The 14,214-nt window shown below is 45.4% G+C and overlaps 1 protein-coding gene across 8 annotated transcripts in view; it reads left to right on the forward strand.

The window, feature by feature from the left end:
* Positions 1-14,214, forward strand: part of ZNF704 (zinc finger protein 704) — a 180,120-nt gene that overhangs the window by 81,587 nt on the left and 84,319 nt on the right. For 7 of the 8 annotated variants that reach the window (XR_012644395.1, XR_012644396.1, XR_012644397.1 and 4 more), the window contains exon 3: positions 11,356-11,421. The exons of the other annotated variant lie outside the window; for it this stretch is intronic. Coding sequence is in view for 1 of the 7 variants with exons in the window: in XM_074987044.1 (XP_074843145.1) it covers positions 11,356-11,421 (66 nt within the window). In the remaining 6 variants the exon portion in view is untranslated. The remainder of the gene's footprint in view (positions 1-11,355; positions 11,422-14,214) is intronic. 8 annotated transcript variants of the gene reach the window in all.

Raw genomic sequence — 14,214 nt, forward strand, 5'->3', positions numbered from 1 at the left:
CGTGGCAGAGAGGCTTCTCCTCAGCATCCCCCAGCTGGGGGAGCCTGGGTCTGGAGTGGGGAGCTGGGGGCTGGAGCAGGGACCTGTGTTCCGTTTGGTTTGCACTTAACTCACCTTAACATGAGTTAAGCGCAGATTGAAATCATGCATACTGGGGGGTTTACGGTAAGAAGTATGGGTAGTAAGCAGGAAGAACGTAAAGTGTTCATAAGTAAATATAACTATGACAAAATTGGTCTTACAGAGACTTGGTGGGATACTACACACAATTGGAATATTGGTATAGAAGGGTACAGCTTTTTCAGGAAGGATAGGCGAAGTAAACAGGCAGGAGGTGTTGCCTTATATATTTAAAAAATGTGCATACCTGAACTCAGGTGGAGATAGATGCAGGAGACAGGCTTATTGAGAGTCTCTGGTTAGGTTATAATGGGTAAAAATACAAGGGTGACGACATGCTTGGGGGCTACTATGGACCAACTTCCCAGGTAGCAGAGTTAGATGAGGCTTTTTTCTAAACAACTAACAAAATCATCCAAAGTTCAGGATTTGTTGGTGAGGGGGGACTTCAGCTATTGAGACATATGTTGGGAAACTACCACAGCGAGGCACAGACTATCCAGTAAGTTTTTGGACTGTACTGAAGACAGTTTTTATTTCAGAAGTTGGAAAAAGCTACTGGGGGACGCAGTTCTAGATTTGATTTTAACAAATAGGGGGGAACCCACTGAGAATTTGAAAGTGAAATGCAGCTTGGGAGAAAGTGACCATGAAATCAGAGAGTTCAGGATTCTAAGGAGTGGCAAAATGGAGTACAGCAAAATAGAGACAATAGATTTCAGGAAAGCAGACTCTTGTAAACTGAGAGAGCTGGTAGGTAAGGTCCCATGGGAAGAAAACTAACAGGAAAAACAATTGAAGGCCATGTCTACACTAGCTCAAATCTTCGAAATGGCCATGCAAAAGTCCATTCTGAAGATTAGTAGTGAGGTGCTGAAGTGCATATTCAGCGCCTCATTAGCATGCTACCGGCCACGGCGCTTCAAAATTGCTGGTTTTTGCTGCTGCGCAGCTCGTCCAGACAGGGAGTCCTTTTTCCAAGGATCCTGGGAACTTTGAAATCCCCTTATTCCTATCTGCTAATAAGGACCCAGGGAACTTTGAAATCCTCCTAATCAGCAGATAGGAATAGGGGGATTTCAAAGTTCCTGGGCTCCTTTCAAAAAGGACCCCCACCTGGACGAGCCACGTGGCAGCGAAAAGCAGCAATTTCGAAGAGCTGTGGCTGGTGGCATGCTAATGAGGCACTGAATATGTATTTCAGCACCTCATTAGTAATCTTTGAAATGGCCATTCCAAAGATTTGGGCTAGTGCAGATGTAGCCGAAAAGAGTTGGCATTTTTTCAAAGGGACGTTATATTAAGGGCCCAAAAGCAAGCTGTACCTCTACATAGGGAAGATAGAAACTATGGTAAAACATGTCTTGTCTTAGCGAGAAGATCTTGCATGATCTCAGAATCAAAAAGGAATCATATAAAAAGTGAAAATTAGGAGAAATTACAGTGGATGAATTTAAGCAAATATATGTGGCGGGGCAAGATTAGCAAGATCAAAGCACAAAACAATCTTAGACTAGCTAGAAACATAAAGGGTAACAAGAAGACATTCTATGAATATATGAGAAGTAGGAGGAAGATAAAGGACAGGGCAGGACCTGTCAGTGAGGAGGGAGAAACAATATCAGGAAACTTGGAAATGGCAGAGATGCTAAATGACTTCTTTGTTTTGGTCTTCACCAAGACGTCTGGTGAAGTGAATATAGTAGGACGGGGGTAGGTTTAGAAGGGCTACGTCTACACGTGAAGCCAACATCGAAATAGCTTATTTCGATGTAGCAACATCGAAATAGGCTATTTCGATGAATAACGTCTACACGTCCTCCAGGGCTGGCAACGTCGCTGTTCAACTTCGACGTTGCGCGGCACCACATCGAAATAGGCGCTGCGAGGGTACGTCTACACGCCAAAGTAGCACACATCGAAATAAGGGTGCCAGGCACAGCTGCAGACAGGGTCACAGGGCGGACTCAACAGCAAGCCGCTCCCTTAAAGGGCCCCTCCCAGACACAGTTGCACTGAACAACACAAGATGCACAGAGCCGACAACTGGTTGCAGACCCTGTGCCTGCAGCATGGATCCCCAGCTGCCGCAGCAGCTGCCAGAAGCCCTGGGCTAAGGGCTGCTGCCCACGGTGACCATAGAGCCCCGCAGGGGCTGGAGAGAGAGCATCTCTCAACCCCCCAGCTGATGGCCGCCGTGGAGGACCCGGCAATTTCGACGTTGCGGGACGCGGATCGTCTACACGGTCCCTACTTCGACGTTGAACGTCGAAGTAGGGCGCTATTCTGATCCCCTCATGAGGTTAGTGACTTTGACGTCTCGCCGCCTAACATCGAAGTTAACTTCGAAATAGCGCCCGACGCGTGTAGCCGTGATGGGCGCTATTTCGAAGTTAGTGCCGCTACTTCGAAGTAGTGTGCACGTGTAGACACAGCTAAGATAAAATAAAAAAGAACAAGCTAAAAATTACTTAGAAAAGTTAGATGTCTGCAAGTCACCAGAGCATAATGAAATGCATCCCAGAATACTCAAGGAGCTGATAAAGTAGATTTCTGAGCCTTTAGCTATCATCTCTGAAAAGTCCTGACAGTTGGGAGAGATTCCAGAAGACTGGAAAAGGGCAAATATAGGCTACGTCTACACGTGCATGCTACATCGAAATAGCTTATTTCGATGTAGCAACATCGAAATAGGCTATTTCAATGAATAACGTCTACACGTCCTCCAGGGCTGGCAACGTCGACGTTCAACTTCGACGTTGGGCAGCACCACATCGAAATAGGCGCTGCGAGGGAACGTCTACACGCCAAAGTAGCACACATCGAAATAAGGGTGCCAGGAACAGCTGCAGACTGGGTCACAGGGCGGACTCAACAGCAAGCCGCTCCCTTAAAGGGCCCGTCCCAGACACAGTTGCACTAAACAACACAAGATCCACAGAGCCGACAACTGGTTGCAGACCCTGTGCATGCAGCATGGATCCCCAGCTGCCGCAGCAGCAGCCAGAAGCCCTGGGCTAAGGGCTGCTGCACACAGTGACCATAGAGCCCCGCAGGGGCTGGAGAGAGAGCGTCTCTCAACCCCTCAGCTGATGGCCACCATGGCGGACCCCGCTATTTCGATGTTGCGGGACGCGAATCGTCTACACGTGCCCTACTTCGATGTTCAACTTCGAAGTAGGGCGCTATTCCCATCCCCTCATGGGGTTAGCGACTTCGACATCTCGCCGCCTAACGTCGATGTTAACATCGAAATAGCGCCCAACACGTGTAGCCGTGACGGGCGGTATTTCGAAGTTGGTGCTGCTACTTGGAAGTAGCGTGCACGTGTAGACGTGGCCATAGTGTCCATCTATAAAAAGGGAAATAAGAACAACCCAGGAAACTACAGACCAGTCAGTTTAACTTCTGCACTGGGCAAGATAATGGAACAAGTAATTAAGGAATTCATCTGCAAACACCTGGAAGAAAATAAGGTGATTGGTAACAGCCAGCATGGATTTAGAAAGAACAAATCATGCCAGACCAATTTGATAGCTTTTTTGACAGGATAATAAGCCTTGTGGATAAGGGAGAAGTGATGGGTGTGGTGTATCTAGACTTTAGTAAGGCATTTGATATCGTCTCACATGATCTTTTTATCAATAAACTAGGCAAATACAAATTAGATGGGGCTATTATAAAGTGGGTGCATAACTTGGTGGATAATCATTCTCAGAGGGTGATTATTAATGGTTCCCAGTCATACAGGGCGGGCATAACAAGGCGGGATTCTCCAGGGGTCTGTTTTCAGATAAGTTGTATTCAGTGTCGTCATGTGCGATTTAGATACTGTCAGAGAGAGTACACTTATTACGTTTGCAGATGATGCTAACCTGGGAGGGGTTGCAACTGCTTTGGAGGATAGGGTCAGAATTCAAAATGATCTGGACAAACTGGACAAATGGTCTGGAGGTAAATAAGATGAAGTTTAATAAGGACAAATGAAAAACATTCCACTTAGGAAGGAACAATAAGCTTCACACATTTATAGAATGAGAAGTGACTGTGTACGAAGGTGTACTGCAAGAAGGGATTTAGGGGTCATAGTGGACTGCAAGCTAAATATGAGTCAACAGTATGATGGTGTTGCAAAAAAAGCAAACATAATTCTGGGATGTGTTAAGAGGGGTATTGTGACCAAGGCACAAGAAATCATTCTTCTTCACTATTCAGTACTGATTAGGCTTCAACTGGAGTGGTGTGTCCAGTTCTGGGAACCACATTTCTAGAAAGATGTGGAGAAACTGGAGAAAGTCCAGAGAAGAGCAACAAGAATGATTAAAGGTCTAGAGAACATGGGTTGTGAAAAAAGACTGAAAGAACTGGGCTTATTTAGTTTAGAAAAGAGAAGACCTAGAGGGGACAGGATAGCAGTTTTCAAGTACCTAAAAGAGGGTTATGGGGAAGGGAGAAAATTGTTCTCCTTGGCCTCTGAGGATAGGACAAGGAGCAACAGACTTAAACTGCAGTGAGGGAGCTTAGGTTGGACATGAGGAGAAACTTCCTAACTGTCAGAGTGGGTTAAACACTGGAATAAATTGCCTAGGGAGGTTGTGGAATCTCCATCACTGCAGATATATATGAGCAGGTTAGATAGACACCTATTGAGGATGGTCTAGACAGTGCTTGGTCCTGCCATGAAGGCAGGGACTGTGCTCGATGACCTCTTGAGGTCCCTTTCAGTTCTAGTGTTCATTCTGTAGTTCATGAAGGCCACTTATGAAATGATCCCAGTGAAAAAAATGTAAATATGGCAAAAAAAAAAAATCAAGTTAAATGTCACTGTGGTGAAGTTTTCTATGTATTGGATGTAAAGTTTGAGATGTTTCAGTGCATAAGGCTTCAGAAGCAGACTTAGAAAATTGTATTGTACAGCAAACTCTTTCATATTCAGCAACCCTGGGACTGGGAAGTTGCTGAATATTCAAATATTCTGGATGATAGAGAGGTAAACCTAGCAATGCACAACACCAAAGAAAAACAAGACTAGATATTAAGAAACAAACAAAAATATATGCAGAGTACTTTATTTACCAACAATAGTATTGTACACTGTAAACCTACACCGTATTTGCTGTATTAATTTGTATTTATGTTCACTATACTGTACTTACAGAAAACATAACTAAACTTTATTTATAGTTAAAATGTCGGTTATTTGAGAGTTCTGGATAATAGAATGCTGGATATGAAAGAGTTTACAGTATACTGTCCCACCACAGTTCACCTGCCTCGCTGGGTGCGTGAGGCTTAAGGTTCCTGAACCTGACAAGTGACTGAAATTTGGGCACCAGGCAAACCAATAAGAAAATCAACAAGAAATGAGAAACATCAACAATTTAAGCTTGCTTGCTGGAATGTGCGGACCATGCTGACCGGCTTGACTGAAGATCTTCAGGCCATCAGTGACACCCGAAAGACCGCTGTCATCAACGAGGAACTGAAGAGGCTCCGAGTTGATATCGCTGCACTGCAAGAGACACGACTTGCAGATTTGGGATCTCTAAAGGAAAAGGACTACACCTTTTTCTGGCAGGGTAAAGCCCAAGAAGAACCCAGAGAGCATGGTGTTGGCTTTGCTGTCAGAAACACCCTTCTACAAATGGTGGAATTAGTCATGGGCAGATCAGAAAGACTTCTTCGGATCACGCTTCACTCTTGCGACGGTCCCGTCCACCTGATCAGAGCTTATGCTCCAACCCTGTATGCCCCACCAGAAGTAAAAGACAAGTTCTATGATGTGCTTAGTGCTGCTGTAGTGCAAATACCTGCTCGTGAACAACTGTACATCTTGGGTGACTTCAATGCAGAAGTTGGAGCTGATTGGGCCTCATGGCCTTCCTGCTTAGGACACTTCGGTATGGGAAAAATGAATGACAATGGACAGTGTCTCCTTGAACTGTGCACGTACCACAATCTGTGCATCACAAACACATTCTTCCAAACGAAGCCACAGCACAGAGTGTCATGGAGACACCCACGCTCGAAGCACTGGCATCAACTAGACGTGGTCATCACCAGGTGTAATAACCTCAAAAACGTCCTCCTGACACGCAGCTATCATAGTGCTGACTGTGATACAGATCACTCGCTAGTTTGCTCCAAGCTCAAGCTGAGACCCAAGAAGCTGTACCGCTCTAAACCTGCTGGAAGGCCCTGCATTGACACCAGAAAGACAGCAAACTCGGAGAAAGCTGAAAAGTTCAGAGACACGCTCCAGGAAAATCTGCGCAGTGGCCCTGGGGTCGCCGATGCAACATCCAAATGGCAACACCTGAGGGATACAGTTTACAACATGGCCTTGTCGGTGTTTGGAAGAAGAGCTAGAAACACGAATGACTGGGTCGAAGCTAACTCTGATGAGATGATTCCAGTCATTGAAAAGAAGCGTGCTGCACTCCTGGAGTACAAACGCTCACAGAGCCAGAGTACCCAGCAAGCACTTAGAGCGGCCAGAAGAACAGTACAGCAGACAGCCAGGCGCTGTGTCAACAACCACTGGCTCCAGCTATGCAGCAGCATCCAGACCTGTGCTGACTTTGGTAATCTCAGAGGAATGTACGAGGATATGAAGAAGGCATTAGGACCCACCCAGAACAAGATGGCACCTCTGAAATCCAAATCTGGTGAAGTCATCACTGACAAAGCCAAACAGATGGAGCGCTGGGTTGAGCACTACTCCGAGCTGTACTCACACGAGAATGTTGTGGTTGACGCAGCCCTCGATGCCATCGAGCTCCTACCAGTAATGGATGAACTGGATCAAGAACCGACTGTGGATGAACTGAAGAGAGCCATCGACAGCATTGCAGCAGGAAAGGCCCCTGGTCAGGATGGTATACCACCAGAGGTAATCAAGTGTGCTGCGGACACACTCCTGGAACCCCTACATGAGCTACTGTGCCTGTGCTGGAAAGAGGGTGAGGTTCCACAGGATATGCGCGACACTAACATTGTAACGTTGTATAAGAACAAAGGAGACAGAAGCGACTGCAACAACTACCGTGGAATCTCCCTCCTAAGTGTCACTGGTAAACTGTTCGCTCGCGTCATCCTTGGCAGACTCCAGAAGATTGCTGAGAGGGTGTACCCCGAATTGCAGTGCAGATTCCGCGCAGAGAGGTCTACCATTGACATGGTCTTCTCTCTAAGGCAGCTGCAGGAGAAGTGCAGGGAGCAGAGGAAGCCACTCTACATAGCCTTCATCGACCTGACCAAGGCCTTTGACTTGGTCAGCAGGGATGGTCTGTTCAAACTGCTCCACAAGATAGGCTGTCCTCCACGGTTACTCAAGATGATCCAGTCGTTCCATGAAGGCATGAGAGGAACCATCCAATATGACGGCGCATTATCGGATGCTTTCAGAATCAGGAGCGGCGTCAAACAAGGATGCGTGCTTGCTCCGACATTGTTTGGGATCTTCTTCGCACTCCTCCTGAAGCATGCCTTTGGATCTTCGACAGAGGGCATCTTGCTGCACACAAGATCTGATGGGAAACTGTTTAACCTTACAAGGCTGAAAGCTAAGTCTAAGGTGCGGGAAGTCCTCATCAGAGACATGCTGTTCGCAAACGATGCTGCTGTAGTTTCTCACACAGAAGACCAGCTTCAAAAACTGCTGGATCAGTTCTCCAAAGCATGCAAGGACTTTGGGCTTACCATCAGCCTAAAGAGGACAAACGTACTAGGTCAGATGTTGCTGAATCCCCATCAATCAGCATTGACAACTATACGTTAGAGGTCGTCCACGAGTTCGTTTACCTCGGATCCACCATCACTGACACACTGTCGTTGGACACTGAGCTAAATAGGAGGATCGGAAAAGCGGCCACAACTCTGTCCAGACTCAGCAAGAGAGTGTGGAATAACAACAAGCTGTACACTCACACCAAAATGCAAGCCTACAGAGCCTGCATCCTCAGCACCCTCCTTTATGGCAGCGAGACTTGGACCCTGTATGCCCGCCAGGAAAAGAGGCTGAACGTCTTCCACTTGCGGTGCCTCAGGCGCATCCTTGGAATATCATGGAAGGACAGAGTGACCAACACTGCCATCCTCGAGCAAGCTGGAATCCCAACCATGCACACCCTCCTCAGGCAGTGTCGGCTCTGCTGGCTTGGCCACGTCCACAGGATGAACAACGGAAGGATTCCAAAAGACATCCTGTATGGTGAGCTAGCCTCTGGCAAAAGACCTCCCGGACACCCCCAGTTGCGCTACAAAGATGTCTGCAACAAAGACCTCAGAGAGGTAGACATCGAGCTGGAGTATTGGGAAGAACTAGCAGACGACCGCAGCAGATGGAGGCAGGGGTTACACAAGGGCCTTCAGAAGGGCGAGATGAAGATCAGACAGCTAGCAGAGGAGAAGCGAGCGCACAGAAAGCACACTAAGGACTTACCAGACACCCACCACTTCTGCAAGAGATGCAGCAAGGACTGTCACTCCCGTGTGGGTCTTCATAGTCACAGTAGACGCTGTAAATGAAGTCCTCAATTGAAACTATAAAGGGCGCGATCCATAGTCTATGCAGCTTGAAGGATGCCTACTATGTAATTTGTTTATCATTTTTCCAAAATATTGTTACTGAGCACCGAAGATGGAGACAAGTGGATGTGGGCCATAGTAAACCATCTGTAAAAGTAATTAGCACCTTATCTTACCAGGAATCAAAAAAAGAAGCTGAATTGTTTTCACTGTTTGATTATATAAAGTTCCTAGCAGAACTGTGATCTCATTATCAAGCATGTTCCAATGAATTTTTCTAATGTGCACAGAGGAGAAATGTCTTTTAATCAGCTAAACACATTAGGCATTGGTTCTTGAAGAGTTGCAGTCAATAGACATAGCTGCTTTATCCATTAACCATCATAGTGAATCCATGTCTTGTTCTCTAACTTTATTTCTTCAAAAAAATGGTGTGTAATTTCATAATGCTGGTAAACAGCTGGGAATAGTCAATAAAAATAGCTTCCTGTGGTTTTGCATTAATAATTGTACAAAAATATCACTGTTGAAGTGCCAGACATCTGTACTTCTCAGGAAAGAGTCAAAGAAAAATAGGTGTGGGTTGTAACTTGTGCCTCTGTGAAATTTGCAGGAAAACATTGTGTGTATGGATATGTTTAGTGTGTTCATATCTGTAGTCATTTTTTGTAAAATAATGTCAAAGGAAAAAACAGCTACATCTTATATTAGAGAGTAATCTCTACTGTTTCATCAGGTGGCTAGCAAAGATAAGATTAGTATTTAGACAGAAAATGTGTTAATCTCTACATGATGCCAAAATTGTAAACGATAATAATTCCTTTTTAACCAACTTTCAGCGGTTACTGAGTTTCATCATGTCATAGCAAGTCCTGTGTATTCTGTGCAAATTTTATTTTATTAGAGGTGGAAAAGGTAACAGTTTTGCATATTTATAGCAATGTATCTGAGATTTTTACAGTAGCATTGTATAAAAGGATATATTTATTTGAGGCAGGTATCACTTCTGTGTGTTGAAAGTGTCTAGCACATTTTAGGCAGTAATGCAAGCTGAATAGTAAATCCTATTCATAATAATCTGTTTGATATTAGTAAATAATTTTACAATAACACACAAGGCAGAGGTACTCTTAGATGGATTGGATTTGTCCAAATGAATGCATATTTCATGATGAACTGCTAGCATTTGCTTTAAGAATATCGTGCTCCTCTATATTTATAATACCACTTGAAGGTTTATGTATTGTGCAAATGAAGTTCATAAAAAACTTTTTTCATTTTTCCTGATAAAATGCATGTTCACTTTCTGTATGGACGAGTTTTTCTTACAAGTTTTCAGTGTGCCGTTTCATTCAGGATCCTGTAATGCACTGTATTTGCCAAATGGCTGCTAATTTACTATATTTTCTTTGGCATATAATGGACTATGTTTCTGGTTTCAAACATATATTAGACAAGATCATTGCTTAAGCACTTTGCGTGGGCTTTTTATTTCGAAGTCGGTGAGTTTTATTATAGGCATGTGGGTTATTTGTCCAGTCAGTGACAAATATATTGCAGGTAACTTAAAACAAACTCTAACTTCCAGTCCTTTATGAAGTACGTATGTTCCATTCATTTGACCAGACAGACTGTAGGAAAATACTGTAGCAGCACGATCTTGTCTAAGTACAATTACTGGGGAAGAGCTACCTGCATAATTTCAACCTGGCTCCCTTCCAATAATAGCAAATACTGAATAATAGGAAGATGGCTAGCAAGCAGCAGCTGAAGCACAGGTGGAGGTGGTATGTGATCCATTCGGATTTCTGGACCTCTTGGTGTATATGGAGAAAAAGTCAGGCCATAATTTTACAAATTGAACAACTTTATGTGATGTTCTGCCTACTGGACATCTTGTACATACGCCTATCTGCACAAACAGTGTAAGTGTAAGCACAACATAAGAGCATGTAAGTTCAGTATGTCTGAAATATCCACTGGGATGTGCACTTGGTTCACTTACAGGCATTGGCCTTCAGCCTCTCTTTCAGGTAGGTTTCTATTAAACCCACGCCCAAGGAGTACAAGACAGGGGCTCATACCTCCTTCTGCACTTTTTTTTCTGTTAGCAGTCAGACCTCTACTTCAGTGGTTTTCAAGCAGTGTGCTGTGGCACACCCGTGTGTTGTGAGAAGAGGCTGGCAAGAGGGGGAGCCTTATTTCAGTGGTTACTATTTACTCAACATTCCTAGCATGGCATTGAGCAGATTTTGAAAATATGTCCGTGCTCTCTGTCTAAGATGGTGTATTCTGTGGTGGATTTGAAACATTAATGCATTTGATTCTTGTCTGGTTTGTTGTATTCATCCCCAATGTTGAAAACCTCTCTAGGAAGACTGTAACCATAGTAAATTTAAGCAAAGGTGATGTTTATGAGCAGTTGATTCAGCTGAAAAAAGTGGGTGTGCCATGGAATTTTTTGTCTCCTTAAAGTGTGCTATGTTACTGAAAAGGTTGTGAGCCAGTGATCTATTCAAACCCCACTGACTGAAAATATTGCATAAAACTTTTTAAATCAATCTTTTTATCCCCATTAGGACATGCATTTTTTCTTTTTTACTTTAAAATTCATTCTCTCTCCCTGAACAATTCTCCCTTAGTCTCTCCCTTTGCTTGCTTTGCTGCTCCTCTCATTCAGTTCTTTTGGTTTCATTTCTCCTCCAGGTCCATTTGTTCCTTTGCCTTAGCAGCATATTACCCTATGTCTTCTGTTTCTTCTTCACATCCCAGGTACAGTACTCTTTTCTTCTCTCTCATTCTGCCTTAGGTCCTTCTTTCTGTTCCTTATCTCAGTTGTCTCTAGTTTTCTTTCATAGATTCCAAAGTCTGTTTTCCTGTAAAGCTGATGTATATGGCTAGGAATGGATAGTAACAAAGGCTCCGTCCAGATTGCCATGAATTGTGGGCAGAAGATACGCAAATTACGCAAAGCGTTTGCATATCTCCTGGTCACAGTTCTGTCAGGAGAGGCTTTTGTGATATTTAGCCCAGCCACATGTCAGGAAAACCCCCTCTGCCAACACCCCCTTCTTCCTCTTGGAATGTATATGACCAGGATGTTGTCAGAAGTCTTGCTGAGCTCCCTCCAAACCCCACCCCTCACACCCCCCAATCCCGCTTCCCAAGGGTTCCCCTTTGGTGAGACCTTTGGTGAGACTCCCCCCCCACCAGTCAGGAACTGCAGCCTAAGGGTGTTACCTTGTTGAGGGGGGCCCTGACAGTGGACTTCCACACACCGAACTGGTCGCCCACCAACGGATAGATTTCAGGAGTGGTGAGACTCCAAAGGGTGACTGCGACCTGCCTCTCCATGGGGATGGTGGGCTGCAGTCAGGTGTCATGTCTCCAGAGGGCAGGGGTGAGCCAGGCACAGAGCTCCAGGAAGGTGACCTTCTACATGTAAACGTTCTGGAGTCACTGCTGGTCATTGCACAGCTCCACGACCAGCCAGACCCACCAGTCTAAACTGGTGTGGTGCCTGCAGAGTTGTCTGTACACCCTGTGTGTGTGTGTGCGTGCGTGCGCACGCGCACATGCGTGTGCATGCATACATGCGTGTGCACACAAGTCATGCAGCCAGGAGCCGTGAGTGCTCTTGGGCTTGCCCTCAGTGAGGAGCAGGAAGATGGCTGTGAGAAAGTTCACCACCAGCAGCAGTTTGTCCGTGTGGGACCATAGCACCTTCATGGGCAGCAATGGTGGCATGGCACTTAGGGACTGGCTGTGTCACCCCCAACTGCAGGGGAAGCACTGCGGGTGCTTCAAGGGCTCTGCTTGCCCTTCCAGGGACCAGCTGTGCGAACGCGTCTCTTTAAGTGCCCATCTCTTCAGGGCTTGGCACCAGCTCTGAAAAGAAATGGGTGACCTGTAACCCTGGCTGACGGTGTTCCAAGTAGCAGTTTTGTCAAGAGAGTGGCCAGGCTGTCGACTCTCAGTCAACAGAGCAGATTGCTCTTTTGATGTGCCTTGCTGCCTGGACACGCTCTGTTGACAGAAGCTTTGTGGGAATATATCTTTTGACACGAATTTCTGCCGACAAATCCCTGCAGTCTAGACATAGCCTATGATGGGGTGAGCAGAGTAGTGTTCCCAACTGAAGAGGCCTGCCTTTGGGTTTGTGTTTTAACTTACCTTGGGGAACATGCTTTAGTGTCTGTTACTTCCAATTCCTTGAGTTAGTTCATGTGGATTTTTGCAAACTTCTCTCTCTTTCCCACAGCCTTGCCTGGGTTTTTCATCTTCTCCCTTCCACTCTTACATCTGAGACACGTGGGTGTGGTTTAATGTTGCCAACCCTCCAGTGTTGTCTTGGAATCATCAGGAATTAAAGATTAGCCTTAATTAAGTCTTTTATCATGAGATGAAACCTCCATAAATATGTCCAACCAAAACTGGCAACCCTAGTAAGGTAACATCTTTTACTGAAGCAACGTCTGTTGGTGACAGACAAGCTTTTGAGCATCACAGAGCTCTTCCTCAATTCTGGGAAAGGCAGAATGCCACAGCTGAATACAAAGTCAAATAGACAGTTAGTATGTAGCCTAATAATGAACCACTGTCAAATAGACAGTTAGTACGTAGCCTAATAATGAACCACTCAGTGTGACGTGGCCAGATAACATCCCTATAGTTGTAGGGAGGCTAATGGGTTACAGTTTATAATAATAAACCATAAAGCCCATCATGTGTGGCAGGTAGCGGAGGAAGTGGGAGGCTAAGCCTACCCAAATGGGCCCTCCTGCTTCAGGCTCTGCTGACTGCCTGGCCTCCGAGTGATCTGTGGTCAGGGTGCGGGAGTTTCCCTGTGTCCAGGGGTGCCAGAGCTGCACTGGTCAGCCTGCCAGTGCTCCGGGGTCATGCTCGCCTGCCTCCCCAGTCTTTGGAGCTGGGAAATAGAGTCCAGTGTGCGTAATAGGGATGGAGAGGCTGGTGTCACAGGACAGGGGCCACAGTGTGGAGCCCAGTTTCTGGCAGGCCCGTGGGTAGAAGGAGCAGTGCTATGGGGCAGGGTTGATTGATTTAAATCAAGGCAATTTAAATAATGATTTAAATCACCAAAAATAAAAACAATTAATTTAAATCAGTTTTTCCACTGATACTTCTTCACATATTTCTTAAATAATGGAGCAAATTCAGTCCCTAAAACATGTTACTTTATAACTCAGTGCAGCATTTTACAACATCTAAGAAGGTTTTTGTGTAATTTTTTTAGATACAGTAAAAGCTGTATGATCCTATATCCCCAGGGAACCAGGGATAGTGGATAACAAAATGTGCTGGATATTCAGGTTGAAGCCAGCATCAGGCTCCGCTCTGCCTCCATGGCTGGGCAGTGGGCATCCAGCCCTGCCCCACGGGGCTACAGTTGGGCAGCTGGCCCTGGCCTGGCAGCTGGCCCTGGCTGGGTAACTGGCCCCCGTGGCATGCTCATTATCTTTACGTGCCGTTTATCTGATTGCCAGATAACCAAGGTTTTACTGTAACTCAATTTTTATTATTTTAGAAAATAGTACGTAATACTCA

The sequence above is a fragment of the Carettochelys insculpta genome, chromosome 2 (assembly GCF_033958435.1).
Source record: "Carettochelys insculpta isolate YL-2023 chromosome 2, ASM3395843v1, whole genome shotgun sequence".
Classification (NCBI taxonomy): Eukaryota; Metazoa; Chordata; order Testudines; family Carettochelyidae; genus Carettochelys; species Carettochelys insculpta.